This window comes from Salvia splendens, chromosome 16 (assembly GCF_004379255.2).
Source record: "Salvia splendens isolate huo1 chromosome 16, SspV2, whole genome shotgun sequence".
In the NCBI taxonomy this organism is placed as follows: Eukaryota; Viridiplantae; Streptophyta; class Magnoliopsida; order Lamiales; family Lamiaceae; genus Salvia; species Salvia splendens.
The window spans coordinates 13664856-13689010 of record NC_056047.1 but is presented as its reverse complement, the minus strand read 5'-3'; the positions used below and the strand labels follow the sequence as shown (position 1 = coordinate 13689010).

The window sequence follows — 24155 nt, the reverse complement described above, 5'->3', positions numbered from 1 at the left end:
TCGTGTCGGCCCACATATTTCAGATTAGATTACATCCCTATTTTTAATATATTGCATTAATTAATGAGTTAACAATTTTTAAAAAAAGTAAGTAATTATAATGCACTCCTACTTAATTATCTACTTAATTATGCATTGGAAATTTAGATATTCTTTGCACACTACCGGACTGCATCCCTATATCATGAAAGATAAGTATGAATAATTTTAATAGACGTGAAAGATAAATTAGAATAATTTTAATACACTTACCAAAGAAAGATTAGGTTAGATTCTTGAAAGATGAATTAGTAATATTTTAAGAATGGTCAATAGAGAAGAATCTGAAAAAGTAAAAAATCCAAATCACCCTTCAGCATTGCCCACGACAAGAGAGAGAAAATGGATACATCTGCTGTGAGTTGTGACTATAGTTTTGTGTCAACTGTGTATGATCATTATCGCCTAACATTATAAATCCACACCTTCTCCTCACCAATTTTCTTCTCTTCATTATCTAAGTGAGATATTTCCGTTTTCTCCCTTTCCAATTTATATCATCGAATCTCAGCATAAACAAATTCATTGTTCCTGACCGTTTTCTGATTAATTTTTCATAGAGAATATTTAATTTACGGTTTATAGTTGTTACATATGGCGGAATCGGTGGAGCTGCCCGGGCGGCTCGCTATACTTCCGTTTCGGAACAAAGTTCTGCTACCTGGTGCGATTATTCGAATTCGATGCACTTCATCCAGCAGGTACTTGCAATTTATTTATGTTCAATTTGTTGTTGATGAGCTGTTTTTGCTGTTTCCTGGATTTGGTTGAGAAATTTGTGTTCCTGTGGATGGTTGTGGTGCTAGTGTGAAGTTGGTGGAGCAGGAATTGTGGCAGAGGGAGGAGAAAGGACTGATCGGAATCCTGCCTGTTCGTGATGCTGCCGCGGAGTCTTCAACAGCCAGCTCCCCGCTGGCTCCAGGTGATTATCGTGCTTTCTGAGTTAAAAAAGCCTTTTGGTGTCTCTATCACTGTATGTGTGTCATCGAGTTTTGACCAATTGGTTCTGATGGAATTATGGAAACATTGAAACGTGATGGATATGTGCTAAAGAACTGTATTTCAGGCATAGGAACTAATTTAGGAGAACGAAGCTCGAAAACACAGGATGAAATATCTGAATCCCTCAAGCACGGAGCTAAGAGTAACCAAGAAGCTATTCACTGGCATAACAGGTATATTGATATAGCTGAAGCTGAAGTTTTTTGCATTTCGAAATTGCTAAATATTGTTGGTCAGTGGTATTTCTGTTTTTGATCTCCAGGGGTGTTGCTGCTCGAGCTATACATCTGTCGAGAGGAGTAGAGAAACCGAGTGGAAGGGTTACTTACATTGTTGTTCTTGAAGGGTTGTGTAGATTTAGTGTTCAGGAGCTCAGCACTAGAGGAACATATTACACTGCCCGGATTACCTCCCTGGATATTACTAAACTCGGTAAGCATAACTCAAGTCTTATAGGCCCAACAACATCCGTGCTCTCCTAACTTCTGTGTATTGTGCACAGAAGACAGCAAATTGGTAGTTTCTCATTGAAATGGATTTAGAAGAAGCAAAGTTGTTTGAAATCCTTTAGCTGTTTTTTTATGTGTCTTAGGTTAATCTAATCACAATCACAAATGGAAGGTCTTGCATTCTTCCATTCACAAAAATATACAACCCCCCAAAATTATCATTGTGCTGGGCTTTTCCAGAAGATTTAAGAGGCCTGATTTCTCTATTAACAACTGCAGGCAGAGAGGGGAAAGAAATTGTAAACATCACCTGGTTAACTCTACTACATTAGGCTTTGTTTTTTGAATGTGACAAAATGAGTAACAAGATCATCCCTCTAAATTGTTGTATTGCCAACCTTTCTCACCACAACTTGTAGAGTTAGGTGCCCCCCTATTGAAGGTTGAACTAATTGAGCCCTAGATATTTTTCTCCAAACTCTCAACCTATTTTTAAGTTTGATCAGTTCCCTAGCCATCTGAAAGAACTCTGTGCAATAAATCAAAGCTTAGGAGCCCATTTGTTTTTGTAGATCTTAACTTCAAATCATGGTGGTGTGGGTTCTTCCCCTGTCACCCATGGAGCTCCTCTAGTCTAGTTAGTGGTTATAGTAGGTCTTTTCTTCCTTTGTGGAACTTTCTGAGTAATCTTTATTTTGACGCAGTACCTCCGATTTCCACGACTTGGCAGCCATCCCACGATTCCCACCTATCAATTATTGATTGACTTAGTGGCATCTAATATAACATCACCCCATCAGTTGCATAGGAGAGGGAATCGACGAAATGATTCATCATACATTTCAACCAGAATTCAACCAGCTTTCCTTAAAAATCAATTGGGATTTGTATACAGTAAAATTATAAATGCTAGGAAAGTAATGAATGAACCAACCCATTAATATGACGTATGCATAAAAAACCTGAGTTCAACGAATTATGTATGATACATCATCTTGCAATAAAAGTCCTTTCCTCATATACGTATGCTACATATGCCATCTAGGAAAGGCCAACTTATATTTGTATTGGTGTCATCTAGTTTGAAATGTTGACATCTTTGGTATAGATCTACCTTTATACAAATGTTGATTCAGAATTCCCTTATCATATTACTAGAGATGGATCAAGTGGAACAAGAGTCAGATTTCACAGCATTGTCCAGACAATTTAAGGCCACAGCTATGGAGCTTATTTCTGTGCTTGAGCAGGTATCATTTGAGTTTGCAGTTTGTATATTTGATTCCTAGAAAATCATGAACTACCTGAAACTGGATGTACATTTCAATGACTCTCCCCAGTTTAAAAAAATATCAGTTCTCTAATTTTATTAATTTCTGTATCTAGAAACAAAAAACAGGAGGGAGGACTAAAGTTCTCCTGGAGACAGTTCCTGTTCACAAACTGGCTGATATTTTTGTCGCAAGTTTTGAAATTAGCTTTGAAGAGCAGCTATCCATGCTAGATTCTGTTGATGTGAAAGTGAGGCTTTCGAAAGCAACAGAATTGGTTGATAGGCATTTACAGGTGTCTGGATTCAGCTAATGGAATTTTAAAAATGTTAGGTTCCTGTAAATCTGAGTCACTCATGTTTTTTTTGTTTAATTGTATGCAGTCAATTCGTGTAGCAGAGAAGATTACACAAAAGGTTGAGGGACAACTGTCAAAGTCACAGAAAGAGTTTCTCCTCCGTCAGCAGGTTTGCAATATCATGTGTGTGTGTGTGTGTGTGTGTGTTGGGAGAGGGGGGGGGTTGCCTCGAACATGACTCTACGAACTTCGCTTTTTGAAAATTGTTTACGTCTTGGATTCAGGAAATATTGCAGAGGAATGGATGGTTTGTGAAAATGGAGGATTATTGTGAAAATATGAATTATGCCTTTCTTAATGACTTCGAAATTTTCAGAAGAAGGTGGCTCCTGCAAATTTAGGGTTGGGTATTGGGGAGGAAAAGAAAAAGGAGGGAAGAGGAAGAGGGAGGAGAGAAGGCATTTTTTTTCCTTTTTTTTCATTTAATATTTTTCAGCCAAGGAAAAAACCATGATTTTGAATTTTTGATGGGTAAAATACACCTTATATTAAAACAGAACTGAGAATTTACACAGGAATTTGTGTAGCTCATATATCTGATTCCATTTCTTTTCTTGTGCCATGTTTGCAACTTCACTAAATATCAGGATATATTTTGCATTTATTAAAGGTCAAGCCAAATACTATAATTTACTCTTTTTTATTCTGCTTGGAAATAAGTATCAAACGGTCATATAATTCTTTTCATAACTCATTCACACTTTCTGTGTGTGCTTAGCTTCTCTTGTGTAATGATGAGCATTTTTAGTTTCTTCCCTCCACCTCCCAACCCAAAAAAAAAGTAGTGGAGCATGTCGATTACCAATTTGTTGCAACTAATTGTCGTTTTTGTCAACTTTGCTACCTCTAACTAAATTGGGTTCGCATTTGATGTTACTCCAATTGTTACTGAAACTGAAGTTGAGTTTGATGATTTGTAATGGGCTAATGTTCTACTTATTTGATTTCTGGATCTTAGGGGAAGTTGTATTTAATTTTCACTGCCTTATATGTTGGGTTGTAGATTTTGATGGTGTGTCTGTGCCCTAATGATTTCTGGAACATGTATCAGATGCGGGCTATTAAGGAAGAACTTGGTGATAATGATGATGAGGAGGATGATGTGGCTGCTCTGGAGAGGAAGATGCAAGATGCTTCGATGCCTGCAAATGTCTGGAAACATGCTCAGAGAGAACTAAGGTATAACATTAGGGAGAATAATTACTTGAGATATTTCTATTAAATTATTTATAAGATTATAAGACTGTGACTTGTTTTTGTGTGCATGACTTCTCTACTTTGGTTCGATTCTGAGGTTTAGTATTATTATTGTTGAGTCCCTTGAAATGTGAGTATTTGAATCTTTCTCACCTGACATCTGTCTAAGACGAATTCACTCTGTCAAAGAATTGCCTTATATTAGGCTTGAGGCTTTGAGATAGTCTGGCTTTATGCCCGATATCATGGATACCTAGTTATTTAATATACTTGACATTTTTCTTTGTGATTCTAGTTTGGCTTTTTAACTCAAACTGTGATTTGCTTTACTTACATAATATTATGGGTTAATATTCACTTATGATGCCTGTATAGTTGCATTTTGGCATAACCTTCGAAAAAGTACACCTTTATTCTTATATTAGAATTATGGCCCATTAACACTGTTGATGGAAATTTAACACTTAAATGTATTAAAATGATGTTGTTATGTCTAAGTTTAAAGATTAGCCATCACTGTACTGGCATCTGATACATGTTCCAGCCTTTACGGGAAAAAGATAGACTAATATGGTCCAACCATGATTCACTTATGGCCGGACCTTTATGGCTGATCATCAGTAAATAAATCAATAATTTCCTAAGTTTTGAAGATCAGGCAAAAATGTCACTGTTTGGGCAAAAGTCCGGTCATAAGTAAATATAAACCCTAACTTCATTATTTAATGTTAATGTTCATCATGTTGGTCATTAAAAATTAACATGCTTTTTCAATTTTTCTCATCATTAGTTCATTACTATATTACGTTGTTCTCAAATGTAAGAGTGTCATTTGAATTCCTACTTATAATCTTATATCAGGAGACTGAAAAAAATGCAGCCTCAGCAACCTGGGTATAATAGCTCCCGTGTATACCTAGAACTTCTTGCAGAGCTACCTTGGCAGAAGGCCAGTGAAGAGCTGGAATTGGACTTAAAAGCTGCAAAGGAGTGTCTTGACATTGAACACTATGGTTTAGAGAAGGTGAAGCAGCGGATAATTGAATACTTAGCTGTTCGCAAGGTTGGCCCCTAATTACCCAAATTTGATACTTCCATGGAATATTATACTCCCTCCGTCCCATAAAAATATGGGCGGATGAGATGGCACGGGAATTAGGACAAAATTGGTAAAGTAGGAGAGAGGAGGAGAATCGTATGGTAAAGTAAGAGAGAGGAGGAAAATGATAGTTAAAGTAGAGTTAGTGGATAGTGGGACCTACATTTTTAAATTGATATAACTTTCCAAAAATGGAATGCACATATTTTTGTGGGATGGACGAAAATTGAAAGTGCACATATTTTTATGGGACGGAGGGAGTATCAAAATGATCATGCTGCAAATATGTTGTGCAGCTAAAACCAGATGCAAGAGGTCCGGTGTTGTGTTTTGTTGGTCCACCAGGTGTTGGAAAGACGTCTTTAGCTTCATCGATTGCGGCCGCTTTGGGCAGAAAATTTGTACGCATATCCCTTGGTGGTGTAAATGATGAGGCAGACATTAGAGGGCATAGGCGTACATATATAGGGAGCATGCCTGGTCGTCTTATTGATGGACTTAAGGTGTGTGTGATGGTATCTTAGAATCAATCTTATCATAGTGATCCATTAATACTCATATATGTATATGTTTGTCTTAAAAAATAATATCTTTATTGGGGGTAATACACATTGCTTGTTATATACCGTTCTCCTAACTGTGGTTTAGCATGAATCCTCAATTTAGTTGCTTGAATATGTTGAATATATTTATTAATATTTCTTTTCTTACCATATTATACATATAATATGACAAGACTAGCTTCAAAATTGATTTTTTTTACCCCGGCCCGAATATGAATTAAAGCTTATGGTTTTTGATCTTCATGAATTATATTTGGACATTATTTAGTCCTACTGAGTTGAAGAGTTTTTTTGAAATTTCTAGAAGGTAGGCGTGTGCAATCCAGTTATGTTGCTGGATGAGATTGACAAAACAGGTTCTGATGTTCGGGGTGATCCAGCATCAGCGTTACTTGAGGTCCTGGATCCTGAACAGAACAAAACTTTTAATGATCAGTATCCTTCAGCTGTCAATTTTTCGTTGCAACAATGTAGAGCCTAATTCCGATAAACACCTGCATTTATCTTCTTAAAATTTGATGTGAGCAAGTGGGTGACTTAATATTGCATAGCACACCAAGTGTGTAGATTTCTCAAATTTTATGCTAGTATTATTGTTCTATTTTTTGAATTTGTTAGGATTAAAATTTTAAACTATTGAGGAAGATTTGTGATAAGGAATTGAAGTAAAAAAGATATTGGACATAATCTTTTCCATATAATCACTTGTTGGCCTCTTCCGAGAGATAAAAAATGCTTTCTATAATTGCTTCTATTAAACATGCATGAATACATGGTTTTGCAAATATATGTTTGTGTTTATTTTCTGAGAATTTTATTCAGAACTTTGTACCGTGGTTAACCTTGATCAAAGTTTTTAGCTATTTGAATGTACCATTTGACCTCTCAAAGGTAGTGTTTGTGGCTACTGCAAATAAAATGCAACCTATTCCTCCGGCACTTCTGGACAGAATGGAAATCATTGAACTTCCAGGATATACACCTGACGAGAAACTTAGGATTGCAATGCAGCATTTAATTCCACGAGTTCTTGATCAGCACGGCTTGAGTTCTGATTTCCTTCAAGTCCCTGAGGTATAGAAATATTATGCAAGTATTTTTATGAATTATACACAAAGTGCAACTAGCTATAGCCTATAGGCATCAGTATCATGTTTTAGAGGTATTAAGTTGATCTGTGAGGAGTTGATTGGACTAGTATCTAGATTAACTTGAAGTTGGAACCGTAAAGATTATAAATCCTTTCATGCTAATGGTGGTGGTCTCCTTTGCTAGTTTTACCAGGCTATCTGTTACGCTTAAGTTCTTAGCCATCTCTTGTTAATTAATTAAAATGTCATGGTGTCACCCAGATATTCATGGATCCTAACTCCTAAGTCATGCTGGCTTTCTTGGTTTTATTATAGGCTATGGTACAACTTGTTATTCAGAGGTATACAAGAGAAGCTGGTGTGCGGAATCTAGAGAGAAAATTGGCGGCTTTAGCTCGTGCCGCAGCTGTCAGAGTTGCTGAACAACATAATTCAGTGCCACTTAGCAAAGATGTCCAACGACTAGCTTCACCGTTGCTAGATGGTAGGCTTGCTGGTGAGGCGGAAGTGGAAATGGAAGTGATTCCAATGGGCGTAAACAAGCACGAAATATCAAATACATTTAGGGTGACCTTGCCCTTCATTGTGGATGAAGCTATGTTGGAGAAAGTCCTTGGGGTAAGTAGTAATTCTTCTTAGAATCATTAGTATGAGTGAGTAAGTTCTATACTTGGTCAAATGTTGTTTGTTCAGCTTGATTTCATTCCCGTTATTCTCTTCTTTTCTCTCTAATAGACTATACTACTATACTATATTAAAGAAGTGACGTGATTCTGTATTGATGAAGCCCCCAAGATATGATGATAGAGAAACTGCTGATCGAGTTGCAACTCCTGGAATATCCGTTGGACTAGTATGGACAGCCTTTGGAGGAGAGGTTCAGTTTGTTGAGGCTACTGCAATGGTTGGAAAAGGTGATTTGCATCTCACAGGCCAACTTGGGGATGTTATTAAGGAATCAGCACAAATAGCAATGACATGGGTAATCATCTCCACTTTCTTCAATTGTACATATCATGGACCTCTGGAAGTATCTTCCTTGATAATATTTTTTATTGGCAATGACTTCCCCTATTACCTACCTGCAATATTTATTACTTCAACCAAAAAACTCTGGTCTTATTTGTTGTGCATTGTACATTTTCATTTGCTGTGGAAATAAAGTTGCATTCTTTCGGTGAAGTCTTACTTGGCAATAATTGTGCTTCTCTCGTCATATATAGGTTAGAGCAAGAGCAACGGAGCTTAAATTGGTTACTGCTGAGGAAAGCAATCTCCTTGAAGGCAGAGACATACATATACACTTCCCTGCTGGGGCTGTACCAAAGGATGGTCCATCAGCTGGTGTAACTCTTGTTACATCACTGGTTTCACTCTTCAGTCATAGAAGAGTTAGGTCTGATACAGCAATGACTGGGGAGATGACTTTGAGAGGTTTAGTCTTACCTGTTGGTGGTGTGAAAGATAAGGTATGTTTGCTAATTTTCTGGCAAGATCATTTCCTAGTTCTCCTTATGGGACTGTTTGGAATAATAGTATTATCAACTGAATCATTCTTGGACTCAATTATAGTCACCATATCAACGAATAAACAACTGCTTAATTTTTCATAATCTTAATGACTTTTCAGCTGGATGGGATAGGATTTATGTTAGTGAAACCTAGTATATCTTTACGCCTAGATAAAGCACTTCTATATGAAGAGCATGTTCACATTGACATGGATATATTTGAGATCTTTACGAATCTCTATTCTTCATTCCTGCCCAACACGGAAATAGAGTAGGGGAGCATAATTCTTAATCTTAACCACCTGGAGCAAGGGGGTATGTTTATCCATTTCAGTGAAGCTGGATTGCCTTGTTTAATGAAAAACACACACATGTGCTTCGCTGGTAATTAGACATCATAATAATAGGAACTTCATCTATATCTTAATTGAGAAAGAAAAGTGAAAGATAGTTACATTGTCTTAATTGTGTTAAATGACTCAGAAATGAACAGTGCAGGATAGTCATACCCCACCCTTTCATTGCTATCTTCACTATCAAGATGGTAAACTTGTTTAGGATCTGAACTTCGCCAACTTGTGCATTTTTTATTTAATTTTTTTCTACGTTAAAAGCATTTGGTACCTGTACGGCAATGTATGCAGGTTTTAGCAGCCCATCGGTACGGAATTAAGAGAGTTATTCTTCCAGAGAGGAACTTAAAAGACTTAGTCGAGGTGCCAGCAGCTGTGCTATCGGGACTAAAGGTAAATTTGATCACCATCTTATTTGTTTATTTCTTATCCGGAAGTGCTGACATATATTGATTAATGTTCCTATCATTGATATATGATCTTTATAATTTTATTTTATTTTATTTTGACATAGATATTACCTGCAAAGCGGATGGAGGATGTGTTGGAGCATGCTTTCGAGGGTGGTTGTCCGTTGAAAAAGTATTCAAAACTGTGAAAATTCGTTGCATGTCCAAAAGCTCGATTTTCTTCTAACCACGACTGCTGTGATGGAGATGACAGAACGTATTGGTAAATTAAAAGTGAATTTTAGCAAACGGTGATAACATTTACCATGAGAAAATCATGCAACTCCATCTTGTATTTAGCAAGTTGTGTTTACAAAAATGCAAAGGGCTTTTCATTTGGCTCTATACATATGATGTGCAAGTTCCTCACTTATTGTCAATAATGAACTGAAACTCCTTCAAATTAGGCACAAGGCTTATATTGTCGTTTACCCCAATCATACATAAGATTACACAATGTATTATATTCCCCTGAGATCCACTATATAGCCTTTTTTTAGATGGAATTGGAAAATAATTCAAAAAGTAATTATTAATTGTATTGGTTGTTCACCTCACATGTTTAGTAGCCCACTAAAGGAAATAACAAAATATTATTTTAATGATATCACTGCCACTTTCTCTGTACGATTAGCACGATGTTTCCAATACCTTATGTATACTTCCAGATTATGTAAATGTAAATTTCAATCCTCAACTAAGTTCAGTCTAAAAACATTCAAATTCAAAAATATCAATAATATTGATCATGCAAGACTCATGATAAATACAAAAACATTACATTTCCCGACCACACCACATAATAAATACTCCCTCCGTCCCAAAAAAAGTTGAGTCGTATTCCTTTTTAGTCCATCCCAAAGTCATTTCCTTTTTTAACAAACGACAACATCTAATCACTCTTACTTTACTTCATCATTTACTTTACACTCTTATCTTTCCTACTTTTTCCATTTCTCCTATTTATTTAATATAAATTCTTAATCTTCGTGTACAAAAGTTTTTTCTCAACTTACTTGGGACGGAAGGAGTAAGAAAAACGAAGGAACCTCTCTTGCATTCCAATCCATCATCAAACTCTACTAAGGAAACAGCACTAAAAACCCACCCAAACTTAGGATATCAAATAATCGTCATCAACATATATATGTATTAAGTAGCTAATTACATGCCGGGGGAGATTAATGTGAGAATTAATTTTGTCAGCCATGCTGTAAAAATCATAGCGGGAGCTGCTTTGGTGCGATGAGGCCACTTCCTGGAATTCACTGATTCTGCTTCCCGAACCATTTGCTGGCGTCCATGCCGCGTAGTAGGCCATTGGTGTTACCTTTCTTCTAATCTCTAGTTGTTCAGCCCAGTGGTTGCCTTGAGCCGGTCAATCAAAACTAAATCTGATCCTGCATTTCAGAACCATCCTCCCAAGGATTACCCGACATCTTGATCAAACACTAAAGGCATCTTTAGGGCGCATAATATGGCCACACACGACAGCACACACCAGACATCTGGACGCGAAAACAAAATATCCAAACATCCAAACACCCATCAACTATTGTAGTGAAGCTTGTTATTCTGGGATCCTTGACCCTGCTGGGATGATGGCTGCGGCTGAGAGTTCTGTGCATTTAGTGGCTGTGAATTGTAGTGTGCAAATGGTTGTGAATAAAGGGGATTCAGCTGCAAGCAAACATTCAAAACTATTAACATGCCAACTCCAGGTCCAGTTAAGAGCTTTAGCAATAAAAATGAGAGAAATAGGGCTAAATTCGCAACAGCGAGATTTAAGGTCGTCAAACAAATTCTAACATCAACTCAAACGAAGGAAATGCAAATTACCTGTGACTGCAGTGGATTGGCATTGGCCACACCAAAGTGATTTTGAGAAGCATCCTCTTGAGATTGATCATTGAACGGTGCCTGTGTAAATAAACCTTGTGAACCATGGGCCATGTACTCCTGAACAAATCAAGGCAATTTATGTCAAATGAAGACAAAGTACAATTTTTGATTATCTAATAACCAAGCAAGCGGTCTAAAGGAAAAATTCATCAAGTGGATGATTGGGATAAAGTTCAAGGCAAATCCAAATGCCACCTGAACTGCTTGGAAGTTTCTGACTTCAGAAATATAATTGAATAAAAAATTAAAGTTGACAGTCACAAGACTCACAACTGTATCATGAAGGTAAAAAGCCATAAACCACCAAAGAAACTACGATTCAGTCTAATTCTTATAACTTCTCTAGGAAAAAGGAATCATATTCGAACCTGAGACATGTAATCATTCCCTGGGGCAAAACGAGCATATCCAGCTTGAGAGTTCTGGTTAAGAAAGCTCCCAGGAAACCCTTGCCCCCCCTGTGTAACATAGTCAACAGCATAACCACTCTGAGAAGCCTACAAAATTACATAGAATGAGTGAATTACAGTTAATTAGTCATTAACAGGAAATTCCATCTTTTATAGTAAAACAAATGAATTTCACGACAGATATACTGATCACGAAAACCATAAAGATATTAAGTACCTGGGTGGAGAACTCAGCCACATTATAAGGAATACGTGATCCCTGACTTTTGAAATCGTCGCTTAAGAAGTCCTGCAAAATAAACGAATAAATAATGAGCATAAAGAAATCATCCAGACATGTAGAGATGAATCAACAGTGTTGATGCTAAATAAATTACTTGAGACATGCCACCCATGGAGAATCCATCCCTGTATGTTTGGTTTGGTCCTTGACCTGTCACCTGTATTCAGAAACAGAATATATCAGGCTCTATTCAGAGCAATAGCAGTGATTATAAAACTATGCAAGAGAAAATTTCACAGAACACATACACTAGAAACATAGCCCGGTTGGGACAGTGGTCCAGCCAGAGTTGGCTGGCTACCAGCATTATCCATAGACGGAAAAAGTTTGGGTCCATGGCTTCCAATAGGAGGTTGTCCACCTTGTTGGTGTGAAAGATGACTACCAATGGGTGCACTGGAATTCCCACGGCCAACACCAAATCCTCGGCTGCCATGTTGTGGAATTTGAGGAACAGCTCCAACAGGTCCATGTACGGCACCACGAGTGGGGATGGCATATGGTTGCGATGGAGGTCCTCCATGGTATGGAGGCATGGGCACCCGGGGCATTGCATAACCAGAAGGGTGAACACCAGGTTTATGGGCACCATTTGTTGGGCTAGGAGACATGTATGGACCTGCGTAGAGAAAATATCATTTGCTTCTCCAGGTTGGAGAACTATTTCCAGGAATTTAAATTGTAAAGGGCAAAAGTAAAGATATGGCCTCAAAGCCCTAAAAGTAACATACCCCTAGAGCGAGGGCCCCTCCGATCAGTATTTTGGCTGGAGGCAACAGATCCAAAAGTATCATTGGGAACAATACCTGCTCCGCCCCCATATAAAAGTCTTCGTTCATTGTATATCTGCACAGATTAACCACACGGCCCATGTCAAAGTGCCTCAAAAATGAACCAAAAATAGGGGAAAGAGTTAAATTTTTAAACAACATCCATGACACCTCCAATAGATACCTTTTTTGGTTTCTGAAACTGAACCATACTTTGCTTCAAATTATTCAAAGGTCCTTCCACCAAACACTCATGTTCCTGGAGAACCAAAATTCCAGAAGTCACAAATATGAAGTATTGGCACAGAAACAAACCCAAAAGTCAAAAGAAAAATATTAATTGCAAACATATCAAGTCCAGAGAGCTAATCAAATAAAAGCAAGTCTGAAAGGATGATCATGCCATGTCAACCAATGACTTCATTTGAACAAAACAAGTTTCTATAGGATGACTACAAAGAGTAAAATACGATGCAACCAGTTACCTTATAGTGTGTTAACAAGCCATTCCACAGCGGCTGCTTGCTTAGAACTTTAGGATTTCCCAATATGACAATACCATAACGAGCACGTGTGAGGGCAACATTAAGTCGCCTCGGATCATTGAGGAAACCAATGCCCTGAACATACACAGAATGAGATTAGACTGGCAAGTAGCAAGGAAAAATCACCATGAAGCTATTTACATTCTGATAAACAACTTTACAATCATCCACAGACCTGCAGCCACCCTAAAATTTAACCAACCCAAAATAAACATATTAAACAATCCCATCTGCATGGACCATTGAAACATTCCCCAGTAAAAACCCACCTGATGCTCATTGCTCCTCACACACGACAAAATAATGTAGTCTTTTTCCCTACCCTGGAATGAGTCTACGCTTGCTACCTGAAACAGAAATATATCATCCGCCTTGATTTTTTGGTAGGTTCCACAATACAATAATTTGATATCACATTTCACCTCAATTTCTTTGTATAGTTGTTGACGCAGAGCACCATTTCGTGACATGTAATTGACAATGTAAGCCCTTTGGCCTTCATAGGGCGTTATAACACCAATCTGTCAAAGGCCAATGTTTAACAACCATTTAACTAACTTATAAGTCTCGAGCAGCAAATCCAAGAAATAGAAACTTCAGCAAACCTGACTAGGAACAACACCGCTCTTCAAAAATGTGGTTACAATTTTCTCAACATTTGCAGCCTCAGTCCTATTTAGATATGATGTGCCACTAGCACTGATCTCCTCTTGTCCCATCTATACAAGTAAAAAAAGAACATTATTTCAGAAACCAAAAGATGCAAGTGAAGAAAATGCAATCAGAAATGTATATCAACCCAACACGGCAACACCTGAAAATAGAGGATATAAAAGGCATCTCTGATTCAGTATCTTTGTTATGCTAAAATCTTTATAAAATAAAAGGTATCCCGTAGCATGCAAAAGGTTGTTCAGAAATTAAAGCAGGCAAAACTGTAATATTTTTGTTCCAGCAGCAAAAAATATCATGATCTAACAAGATTTTTTCAGCAAAACGAGAATCCACAGCCACTCACAACCTTACAAAAAATGTATGATACATAAATGTCATAAGTGAGAAAAACACATAACAAATAGTACTAATCTGCTATACCTGGACATAAAAGAACATGGGACGGTTTGGTACTGGCCATGGGAAATCAATGCCAGGTGATTGCCTTTCATTTACTGTAACTCCATTCTGAAGAGTGCCTTCATAAAAGCTGTTAGATGGAAATTCTGAAAGAGCGGGGTGCATCCTATATTGGACCTGGAAAGGAAAATCACAAGTTATTACGCAGAAAGATGTGGCAAATACTTCATCTGATACCTGCAACCCAAGCATCACCAACGCAAAAGCATGTCCCCCCCCCACCCCAAAAATAATAATAATAATATGAGTGTGTAGAGTAAGTACCAAATTTTATAAAGCAGAGAACATGATATTAACACAAACGCAGATTCAATTCAAGGGACTGAAAAAGGTATGCATGAGGAAGTAATAGAACGGTATAGGGAATAGAGAAGATTTGGGGTTGGGCATAATTAAAATCAGCAGACAATGCAATTTCTTCCCCCAGTAAACTGGAGTAACTTAGTAATCAAGCAGTGCAGAAAACATGCTTCCTATGATACAGTTGCAAAGCTAATTCGGATCATAAAACCACCTGCAATCTAATTGGTTTCACACCAAGCATCACAAGCCGTTCAAACAGAGATTGAGCAAGACCAGCTCGTGCAGCTTTCTTGCACATAATAACAGGACCAAGCTGGCAGTGATCTCCCACAAGGACAACCTGCAACAATCTTGTTAAAAAATACAGCTACATAACCAAATACTACTATAGAGTAAAGGAAATTCCACTTACCTGTTTTACTCCAAGAACCAATGGAATAAGACACTCAGGTTCTGTTGATTGAGTGGATTCATCAATAAGAACCTAAAAATGGATTCAAAATTAATATTGCAAAACCCAAGGTGAATGCAATAAACTGTATAACCCGCTACACAATAGATAGGTAAGTTATCAAGCTAAAATTTCAACTTCGTAGCAATGTATTACCTGGCGGAATCTAAAATTAGCTAAACGAGGATCCCCAGCCCCAACACATGTACAGCAGATCACATCAGCACTCTGAGATATCTCCCTCTCAGTTGCTCGTTTGAGGGCTTTATACTTTTTCTCGTCACTGCTGGATAATTCTCCTGCAAAGTTTAGAATTTACATGAACAAAACTAATATTAAAAATAACATTCATAATGAAAGAAGAGAGAACTATAAAACAATCATTTTGTACAATAATGGAAACAAATAGTTCAGTAAGCCAATGATCTATGAGTGGCTGTTTCATAGGATAGGAAACATAGATACCTTCTAACAAGAGTGCAGGGATAATGAGGTATCAATGAGCTCAGTAATGACTAATGATAGTTTATATGGCTTGCTCTCATTTAATCATGCCCATGATACGCATTTGTTCTTTAAGACTTTAACTAAGGCAAATATCAGAATAAGTGAATATAATCATTCCACAATTCCTTTGATGGTTCCATACAGCACTGATGGTGAGCATGCTACCATATTCTCTCAGCCCCCACAACTTCCTCCACGGTATTTATTAACGGGGAACATCAACGGGGAACACATTATTAAGTACAAGCCATGTTCATAACTCAGAAGATCCGTCATATAAAATACCAAGAAAAATTGCAAAAAAAATTTGCATTCACAATCTTTGGATGTAATAGCTAAGCATGCACATGTAAGATCCAACCTACACCTTTACATAGTTGAGAAAGGACTCAGGAGAATGTATTAGCAAATTTTCACCGTCTGAAACCTCAGTAACCACCCTTAATCCAATTAACTTCAAACATATCAGATAGTCCATTTATACTTCTTATAAAACCAATCAAGCAAGCAAATGTGTAGCTGAACACAGAAACATACCAAAAAAATCCAATTTCTAATAATCAAACATAATTAAAAAATAAAAATGGAAGAGAAACATCAGGATAAAAAAGTAACAAACCTTGTTCATCTTTCAGTTGTTGTAACTTGTGAAGTTCACTCTTTTCAGATGTATCCAGATGTCTAACCTGTGTGTGAAGAAATAGGTAAGCCCAACCACTTACATATGCACAGGCCATGGCATTGGCAAAAACACAATTATAACTTTACCATGAAAACTGCTCAAATACACAATAAAAACCAAACATGAAACAAACCTGATAGTGCAAGGTTAAATGCTCAACAGGGGAACAAACAGCTTCCCTTGATTTCGCACAAAGTCTGACAACCTTATCGTTAAAGGAAAAAAGAGAGATTAATATAAATAATCTGCCAAGTAAAGGACATAAACCTCAAAATCGCACAATCAAGGAAGCCATTAGATCTATTTTAGCGCTCTCAATCTATCTCTTTATTCCCTTTTTTTCCCTTTTAGCATATGGCTGAGGATTATGCAAAGCTTAGGGGGAAAACTGTAACAAGGATACATCAGCCAACAAACTTGCTAAACAATCAACAAGAACGATCAGAGGTACCATGAGTACTGTGAATCAATCAGATTTCACCCAACCTCCACGTGTTCATAGGGATCAGAATTTGAGTGAAGGAGTAATTTAAGGTGATACATCATCATACCAGCGCACAAAACATTCGAGGAAAATAACAATTTTGACTAACAATATTCGAACCTTTAAACCAGTTGCGCTTATCTTTTCAGCTAGCTGATCCACAGCAACGTTACTAGGAGCACAGACCAAAACCTACAGGGGAAACCAAACATTAGCCACATGAAAAAAAAAGCAATAGAGAAAGCATTTGTATCTCCTTCAAAAAGCAAAAACTGCAAAGTAACGCAACCTGTCCTTGACCTTGTTTGGCCATATGATACACAATTGCAGCAGATGTCACAGTTTTACCCGTTCCTGGCGGACCTTGAATGAGACTTATAGGCTTTTGTAGGACACTTTTGACAGCAAAAACCTACAATGGTTGGCAAGTGTATTAAATTTTGTTGGCAGAAAAAAAGGGGCAGCTAAATCTACAATACCAAAACATCCATTTGTAGAACATCAAAGTGCGAAAGGAAGGCAGAGGCGGCAGTTTTCTCCAAAAAAAATAGGGTTTCACATGCATTTTCGGTCATACGTATTTTACCATGTACTTTTTTAGAATAAAAATTACAAAATAAACTATGTTCCGAGGGACATTTTTCGTATTTGTCCCTGGAACAAGTATGTGGACCCTGAGGGGTGTCCCCCTGCTTCACACATGCTACCACTTCCAACACAGTGACAATCGACTTCCTTGCTGTCAACTTTTCATATATAGCTGACTAGCTGTAACAATGCTTAAAGGAGATTATGAAAAAGAGAGAAAACACCATTTAACTAACATTGCTTGTCAGAGAATGTTTAAGCTATTTCCACAAGTGCTTATCTATCTCTAAGAAAAATAAAAAAAATAATAGGAGTAATAAAAATGGGTGCCCTACTTCAACAACCCGGCATTGTGATTCGGGTGTAATCCATTTATTTAAAACTAAAACTTAATATGTAATGCAGTTTCATAGCCTTAATAGACACGAAGAAAAGTATATAAAATGAGAGCCTATCCAGATTAAAAATAACATGGAAGAGCGCAAGACCATACTTGAGACGCATTAAGCTCTGGTAACCCAGGTGCACCAAATCTTCGAGGCAACATATTACGAACCATCTGCATTTCAACTTCATGGCCAAGCAAATGATGATAGATATACCTGAATGCATGCAGCAATATCAGTTACAGATGATTTGAACTTTAGCCAGCGATCAAGATTGCATTCACTGCATGCCTAAGAGATTTAACTAAGAAAACTACCATAAGGTTGGACATTGTTACAGAACTACCATTATTTGTAAATGCATCTATCCCCTGGAATATGACTTAGCTTCTTATGGACAGATCCTTAAGATGTGCTATAAGGAACGCCAGACAGTATTCTTTCTTTCTTAGGAACCAAGGAGGGGAAATTGCGGGGCTTGAGCTCTAGGCCTCACACTTAACACTGGCAAGGTTGCATGCTTATGAGTAATTGTTTTCTGCAAATGTCAAATTATTCAGAGATATTTCGGTATTAAACAACAGGATAACTTTTTGGTTTCCCTTGCAAATAGACAGGCATAGGAAATAGCATATCTGCCACCCAAAATTCCGACAAATGATTTTATGAGACGCCACATTATGAGAGCTTTCTGGGCACAGGATACCACGCATATCAGAAAGTATCAAACCCAATGAGCCTTAAAATATATCCTCCCATTGACCAGACACATGAAAGAAGGTGAATAAGATTCAGCTAGAGGCCTATTAGATTGATTTAGTATAGACCTCTGCTTCTTTTCTAAGGGTAGGAATACGATCTAATATAGACATGAATCTTCCATCTCCAAGAAAAGATGACCTGATGTACTTGTTTATTTCCTCTAGCATGAATAAGAGTTTTTTCTAAAGCAGTGCTTAGAAAAGCATAGACAATTGATGCAGTTTCTGATACGAAATGGCAGGTCTACAGGAGAGGAGATCGGGAGGTCGTTTGGCCATCAAATCCGGAAGAATAGCGAGAAAGATTTGGAAGTAGGGCGAGGCACAAATATCTCAGCAGCTTTTGTTATGAACAGTGTTATCAATCTCGTATGGCGGCTTATGGCGGTTCGCCTAAAAACCGCCACAGGGATATGGCGTGTGAGTATGGCGGATATGGCGGTCAATAATTAAATAAATAAAATAATACTTATTATTTATACATAATTCAAAAATTGGAAAATAACAAAAATATAACATCTAAAACTCTTAAAAAATTAATTTAGCATAAAATACAGCTCTAACATCCATGTTTCTTGCATAATGCCCCATTCCTAAATGCAGTGCACACGCAATGTTGTCAAATGGCAGATATGGCGGTGCTATGGCAGCGCCATGTTGCTATGGCATTTCCACCACAGAACGCCATGCCATAGCGCCATGGCGCTGCCATACCCGCTATTTGATAACATTGGTTATGAAGATTCATTTTCATTGTTTATTTCAATTTCCACATAGTCTATAAATAGGAGCTCTCGTAGAGATATAGAATCATCTTAGAGAGATCAGGTTTAGGACGATTTCATATCGTAGGCCTCCTTCGTGAGGATTTGTTTTATCATTGTTCTTCCCATTCCAGTTATAAATAAAGCCGAGTGTTTTCCTCCCCAAAGATTATTGTGATTTCATTGTGGCAATTTATCAAACAACAGGTGTGTGAGTGTGCGGTGAGTCATTTCGTCGAGCATAACTCGTGCTCGCATCTGATCGGCTGTCTTAACTCGTAACAGTTTCCTACCAACTGAAATAAATTCACAAGAAGAAAGCTGCCACTTACCCACTGACACTGGTTTCATCAACAGCAAAAGTTTTCATAGCCCCCTGCATCCGATCAAAACTTGTGCTTTTCCAAACAAAGTCAACACTAAAACCATGATTGACATCAACAGGAACACCCTGCTTGAACATGGATTCAGATCACCCATTTTTATAATCATAATATAATGTAAAAAACTAAAAACAAAGCAATTGAGCTATTACACACCTGACTAGCACCAAGTTCAAGAGCAACCTCCTCTTGTGCAGTCAATTTTATCTGAGATGACAAACAAATTGCAACTTCCATTCAAAGGATAACCAGATATGTCAATAAACCAAACACTAGACAAAAGTAAATGATAATTAGAACTCAGTGTGCCTAATGACAGGTTATAGGTTATGATAATTCAGAAACACACTAGACTACCATAAAAGCTCATTGCTAGACAGAGGTAGAGTCGTTCAGAATGAGATGTCGTACCACATGACCCACAGATTGCCACGAGGGGTGAGCTGCATCACCTGAATAACGGAGTCGAAGTTCATCACCAGTTACAAGGCGTATTTCATTATCTTCCTACAGAAAAATGCATCCATTATCGAACAAAAAATATCATGAAAATTCTTAGTAAACAGCACGAGATGCTACCTTAGGAAAGACAAAATAAGCAATGCGCTTCTTGTTGAGACCAATATCCCAACGAATCGTGATATTGTCTTTGCTTTGAGACTCTTTCATCATCTGCCAAAACATAAGACACAGTGAGAATTCATCTTAGCATGTATGCACCAGCTAATTTAGGATACCAACTTGGACAACCATAAATATATAGTTTTCCTCTATTTCATGTTCAAAGCTTGTTTGCTTAATAGTTAAAAACTCATGTGTAGTATGTTTCTGTTTTGCAAAAACTTTAGCTAAAATTCTCTAGTGCCATATGTTTTGTTGAAAGGAAGCATGTGCTGTGTTCTGCTGCAAGTCACATCTCTCCAAGGCACGACAAGATTAAACTGGTTCTACAATAAATAAACTATGTTGTGAAAGAAACTGTCTAATACGGTGAAGATAGTACAAAAGAAAACTATCTAGTGAAGTGAAGAAAAATCTCATACACATGTTAGCTATACACCATTAGGGACTTTTCCAGATTTCACTTTTTCAGTCCACATCTAAATGTCCATATTTCCTTTCTAGGCCCACTCAGAAACCATGCCTTAATTAATAGAATGATAATCTTTCTCAACCACCCCCCCCCCCCCCAAAAAAAAAATTATGTAATGATGATAGATACTAACTAGTAACTCAATATTACTTGACAAATGTAAAATACCCAAAAAATACAATTGTCATATAAAGTGTGAACACAAACTCGCCAAGGAAAAAAAGAACAAAAAATCGAGTTAATTCAGTAGGGGATAACTATTTGAACGCGACTTCTGGTGCAGTACAAAATCATAAAAGTTGAGGTAGTCATACCTTATCATAATCTGCTTCAAGCTTAATGAGTGGTGCAAAAACATTTTGATACTGTAGAGAGATTACATCAAATTAATTATATAAGATCATTGAAAACAAAATTCACTTCACTGATGCACAAATTAATTTAAATAAGATATCACAATATTTCACAACAAGAACCTGATAAGCATCTTCATACTTCGGAACCACAGGTTGAGGCTCATCATCTACACCAGGCTTCTCAAGATCTTCCAAGGTAGCATCAGGATTCGTCTTCCAAAGCTCTTCTATTTTATTTATCTGCTGGGCACTAATTTGTCGAGCCCTCAGTTGTTCTTGTTCAGATGGTACCTATTTTTCAGAAAATTAAATAAGCTCACCATTGGAACATAAAGTCTGTGTTAGGACAGGGAATATGAGGATGTCTACCTTTAGTAACCATTGCAAGAAACATCTATCATCAATAAGTGGGCACCATTGACTCAGGTCCCAGTTCATGTCCTTTAATGCATTAACACTAAGGCATGGCTCCCTACAAAGCAGAACAACAACACTTTCTGTTGTTGCAGATATGAATCCAAGAAGAAACACATTTCGACAACCACAGTTATAACATTCAAGGATTGTTTCCCCCAGCGGGCTGTCTTTGTGAAGACACACTTCTTTATGTTTTGCTCTCACCTGTGATGGATCACAGAGTACCGGTTAGCTTGATCCAATTAACTTCTTAAACAGCACAATTCACAAAAGTTAGATTGAAGGAGAGCTTAACAGGCACTTCCTACTAATCCCCTATATAGGAAAAAAACACTAAGCAAAAGCCCATTATTTTATCTAAGGCAAAATCCGCAAGCAGACAACTTTTCTTCACAATGACTAACCAGATGATTGACAATGTGTGAACCAGAAGTATTCCCTCGTGAATTACAAAACCATTTTCTACAGGACGGAACATTGCAGCGCACCACGCATGCTGGATTGGTGACCCCGCAATACCTGCAAGCATGCTCAGTAAAGTCTCCCTTTCCATACTCGAAAGCCTCGTCATCACCACCAGTGTCTTCAAAGTTAAGGCCGCTCATCCCGGCTGCCAACGCCTCCACGACCCCGGTCTCCTTGGTGTTATTGTTACTAGTGCTATTATTGTTGGGTGCAGAACGGGGTTTGGCGGTGGATTGGGAGGCTTCAGAAGAGGAGGGAAGCTCCGCGGCGGAGATAGAATCGGATGGCGTGGGCCATGCGGCAGTGGATGATCGAATAGGCTGGGAGAGCTCTTGGAATTCGGGGTAATCGAAGTCCTCCTCGCCCTGAGTGTTGAACTCGAGGAATGTATAGGCGTCGTTGCCGGTGTCCGGCTGAGACGCCGTGTCGTATAGATTGCTGGGCTGCGAGTCCATGCCTCTTGCCCGAGAAATCGATGAGGTATGAGTGGGTGGAGATCACGAAATTGTGGTGGATTGGGGAGAAATCTGAGGAATTAGGGTTAGGGTTTGGTGGTGGGAAGGAGAAATGGGGTTAAGCGCGGTGATTGGTAAATTTGATGATGCTGTGTTTCTGTATTTGGAAATTGGAAGAGGACCGATTTCTAAAAAGCACACACTAAATCATGACATAAATGATAAATAAACATAAGTATAAGCGAAATAAGACCAATTATAGATTTCTAAAAGTGTATTTTTCCGATACTAACAAAAAATACAAACTACGTTTTTTTGTTTTTATTTTTTAGAGTGAATAATACTAGTATGTATAGTTTGCACATTTTCGATATTTAAGAATATTGGTGAAAAATAGGGTACTGTGTGTACAAACTCGCGACCCACTAAAGGAAAAATAAAACAAGCAATTTTGGCGTCGACAGAGTGAAAGCAACTTTCATAATTCATTTATTTTAATAAATATACAAAATATTAAATCCACTCTCGAGATGTTTTGATCTGCAATAATTTTCTTGCATAGATCTAAATGTGGCTAATTTGTAACTTTGGCCAAACATTGAGACTTTAGTGCCAGTAACCCAATGAGAGATTTATTTCCATTATGTATGTTAAATAATACTCTCTCCGTCCCATAATAGATGACATACTTAGGGAATGACACGAGACTTTATGAAATGTTGTTTTGTGTCTTAGGTGGAGAGAGAAAATAGTATATTTATATTAACGTGAGAAAAAACTTTTTCCAAAAAAAGAAATGTGACATCTTTTGTCGGGCAAACTAAAAACGAAAGTGTGGCATCTATTATGGGACAAAGAGAGTAGTATATTTAGCTATTACGACGACTTAGTAATTTACAACACAAAATCAATGCAATTGTTATATGCTTAAATCATATTTTACACGATTAATATATCTTGTATTCTTATTTTGGATGAAAGTTTACATTGGTTTGTAAAATAGCTAGTCTGTTGGGTGAAGTCTCAGCCATAATAGTGGTAGCAGCTTCATTATGATTCAATTTAATTTCAGGTGTTCTATTTCTAAATAATTTGGGGCGTATGCTACTCCTTCAGTCTTGTACTTTAGGACAAACATTAAGGTTTTTAGTCGATGCTTGGTTTTGCACGAATTGGTTTATTCTGAACCGGATTGTAATTAACTGGTGTGAGATCTATGTATCTTGTGAGATCAGTACCAGACAAAAATATGATTTCTCATTCGGCATTCATTTGAAGTCTTGTTGTTTCCCCCTTCTGCGAATGCTTCTCTCAACTTTTCAGAAAGAGCTGTTTGTCATCATGTTACTTAGGCAGATTTTTGGGTGATATATTATGTTGTGTGAAGTGAAAATCGAGGTTTATATTGCTGTTGACTTCCTGTGATTTAATCAATTAGACTGATAAAATGGATGTTTGTCAACTGGTTTGAAATTTTATCATCTTATCAATTTTTATTTCTAATCCTAAATGTTCAAGCTAGCCTATAGTGGGATAATCTATATCTATTTATAGGTTTAGATCCTTGCAATACTATCTCTAAATACAAAAACGCATAACAAAATCATACGGAGGGCATTTTAAAGTCACTGTTA

At 37.4% G+C, this 24155-nt stretch overlaps 2 protein-coding genes across 4 annotated transcripts; one reads left to right on the top strand and one right to left on the bottom strand.

Moving 5' to 3' along the window:
* Positions 1 to 407: 407 nt before the first annotated feature.
* On the top strand, positions 408 to 9788 carry LOC121771679 (lon protease homolog 2, peroxisomal-like). 2 transcript variants are annotated; one of them, XM_042168520.1, is made up of 17 exons: positions 408 to 740; positions 846 to 961; positions 1106 to 1214; positions 1304 to 1473; positions 2649 to 2740; positions 2877 to 3056; positions 3145 to 3228; positions 4171 to 4298; positions 5178 to 5379; positions 5712 to 5918; positions 6283 to 6413; positions 6839 to 7052; positions 7385 to 7687; positions 7857 to 8051; positions 8293 to 8538; positions 9225 to 9326; positions 9448 to 9788. In XM_042168520.1, exons 1-17 carry the CDS (start codon positions 634 to 636, stop codon positions 9529 to 9531), a joined length of 2670 nt encoding a protein of 889 aa, XP_042024454.1. In that variant the 5' UTR covers positions 408 to 633; the 3' UTR covers positions 9532 to 9788. The 2 variants fall into 2 exon arrangements, with proteins under 2 accessions (XP_042024454.1, XP_042024455.1); XM_042168521.1 differs by lacking the exon at positions 408 to 740 and having other exon boundaries at positions 1279 to 1473.
* A 691-nt stretch (positions 9789 to 10479) lies between these two features.
* On the bottom strand, positions 10480 to 22728 carry LOC121771480 (regulator of nonsense transcripts 1 homolog). 2 transcript variants are annotated; one of them, XM_042168268.1, is made up of 29 exons: positions 22006 to 22728; positions 21554 to 21805; positions 21305 to 21475; positions 21143 to 21193; positions 20315 to 20407; positions 20147 to 20242; positions 19892 to 19942; positions 19685 to 19803; positions 17935 to 18043; positions 17143 to 17265; positions 16974 to 17045; positions 16503 to 16574; positions 16307 to 16373; positions 15337 to 15479; positions 15142 to 15213; positions 14941 to 15069; positions 14388 to 14543; positions 13898 to 14011; positions 13715 to 13813; positions 13562 to 13639; positions 13233 to 13367; positions 12932 to 13006; positions 12709 to 12823; positions 12226 to 12596; positions 12072 to 12134; positions 11912 to 11983; positions 11653 to 11742; positions 11222 to 11341; positions 10480 to 11062 (listed from the first exon to the last, which is right to left on the bottom strand). In XM_042168268.1, the coding sequence occupies exons 1-29, from the start codon at positions 22519 to 22521 to the stop codon at positions 10931 to 10933; spliced, it is 3756 nt and encodes a 1251-aa protein (XP_042024202.1). In that variant the 5' UTR covers positions 22522 to 22728; the 3' UTR covers positions 10480 to 10930. The 2 variants fall into 2 exon arrangements, with proteins under 2 accessions (XP_042024202.1, XP_042024200.1); XM_042168266.1 differs by having other exon boundaries at positions 11653 to 11781; positions 22006 to 22727.
* Between the last annotated feature and the right edge of the window lie 1427 nt (positions 22729 to 24155).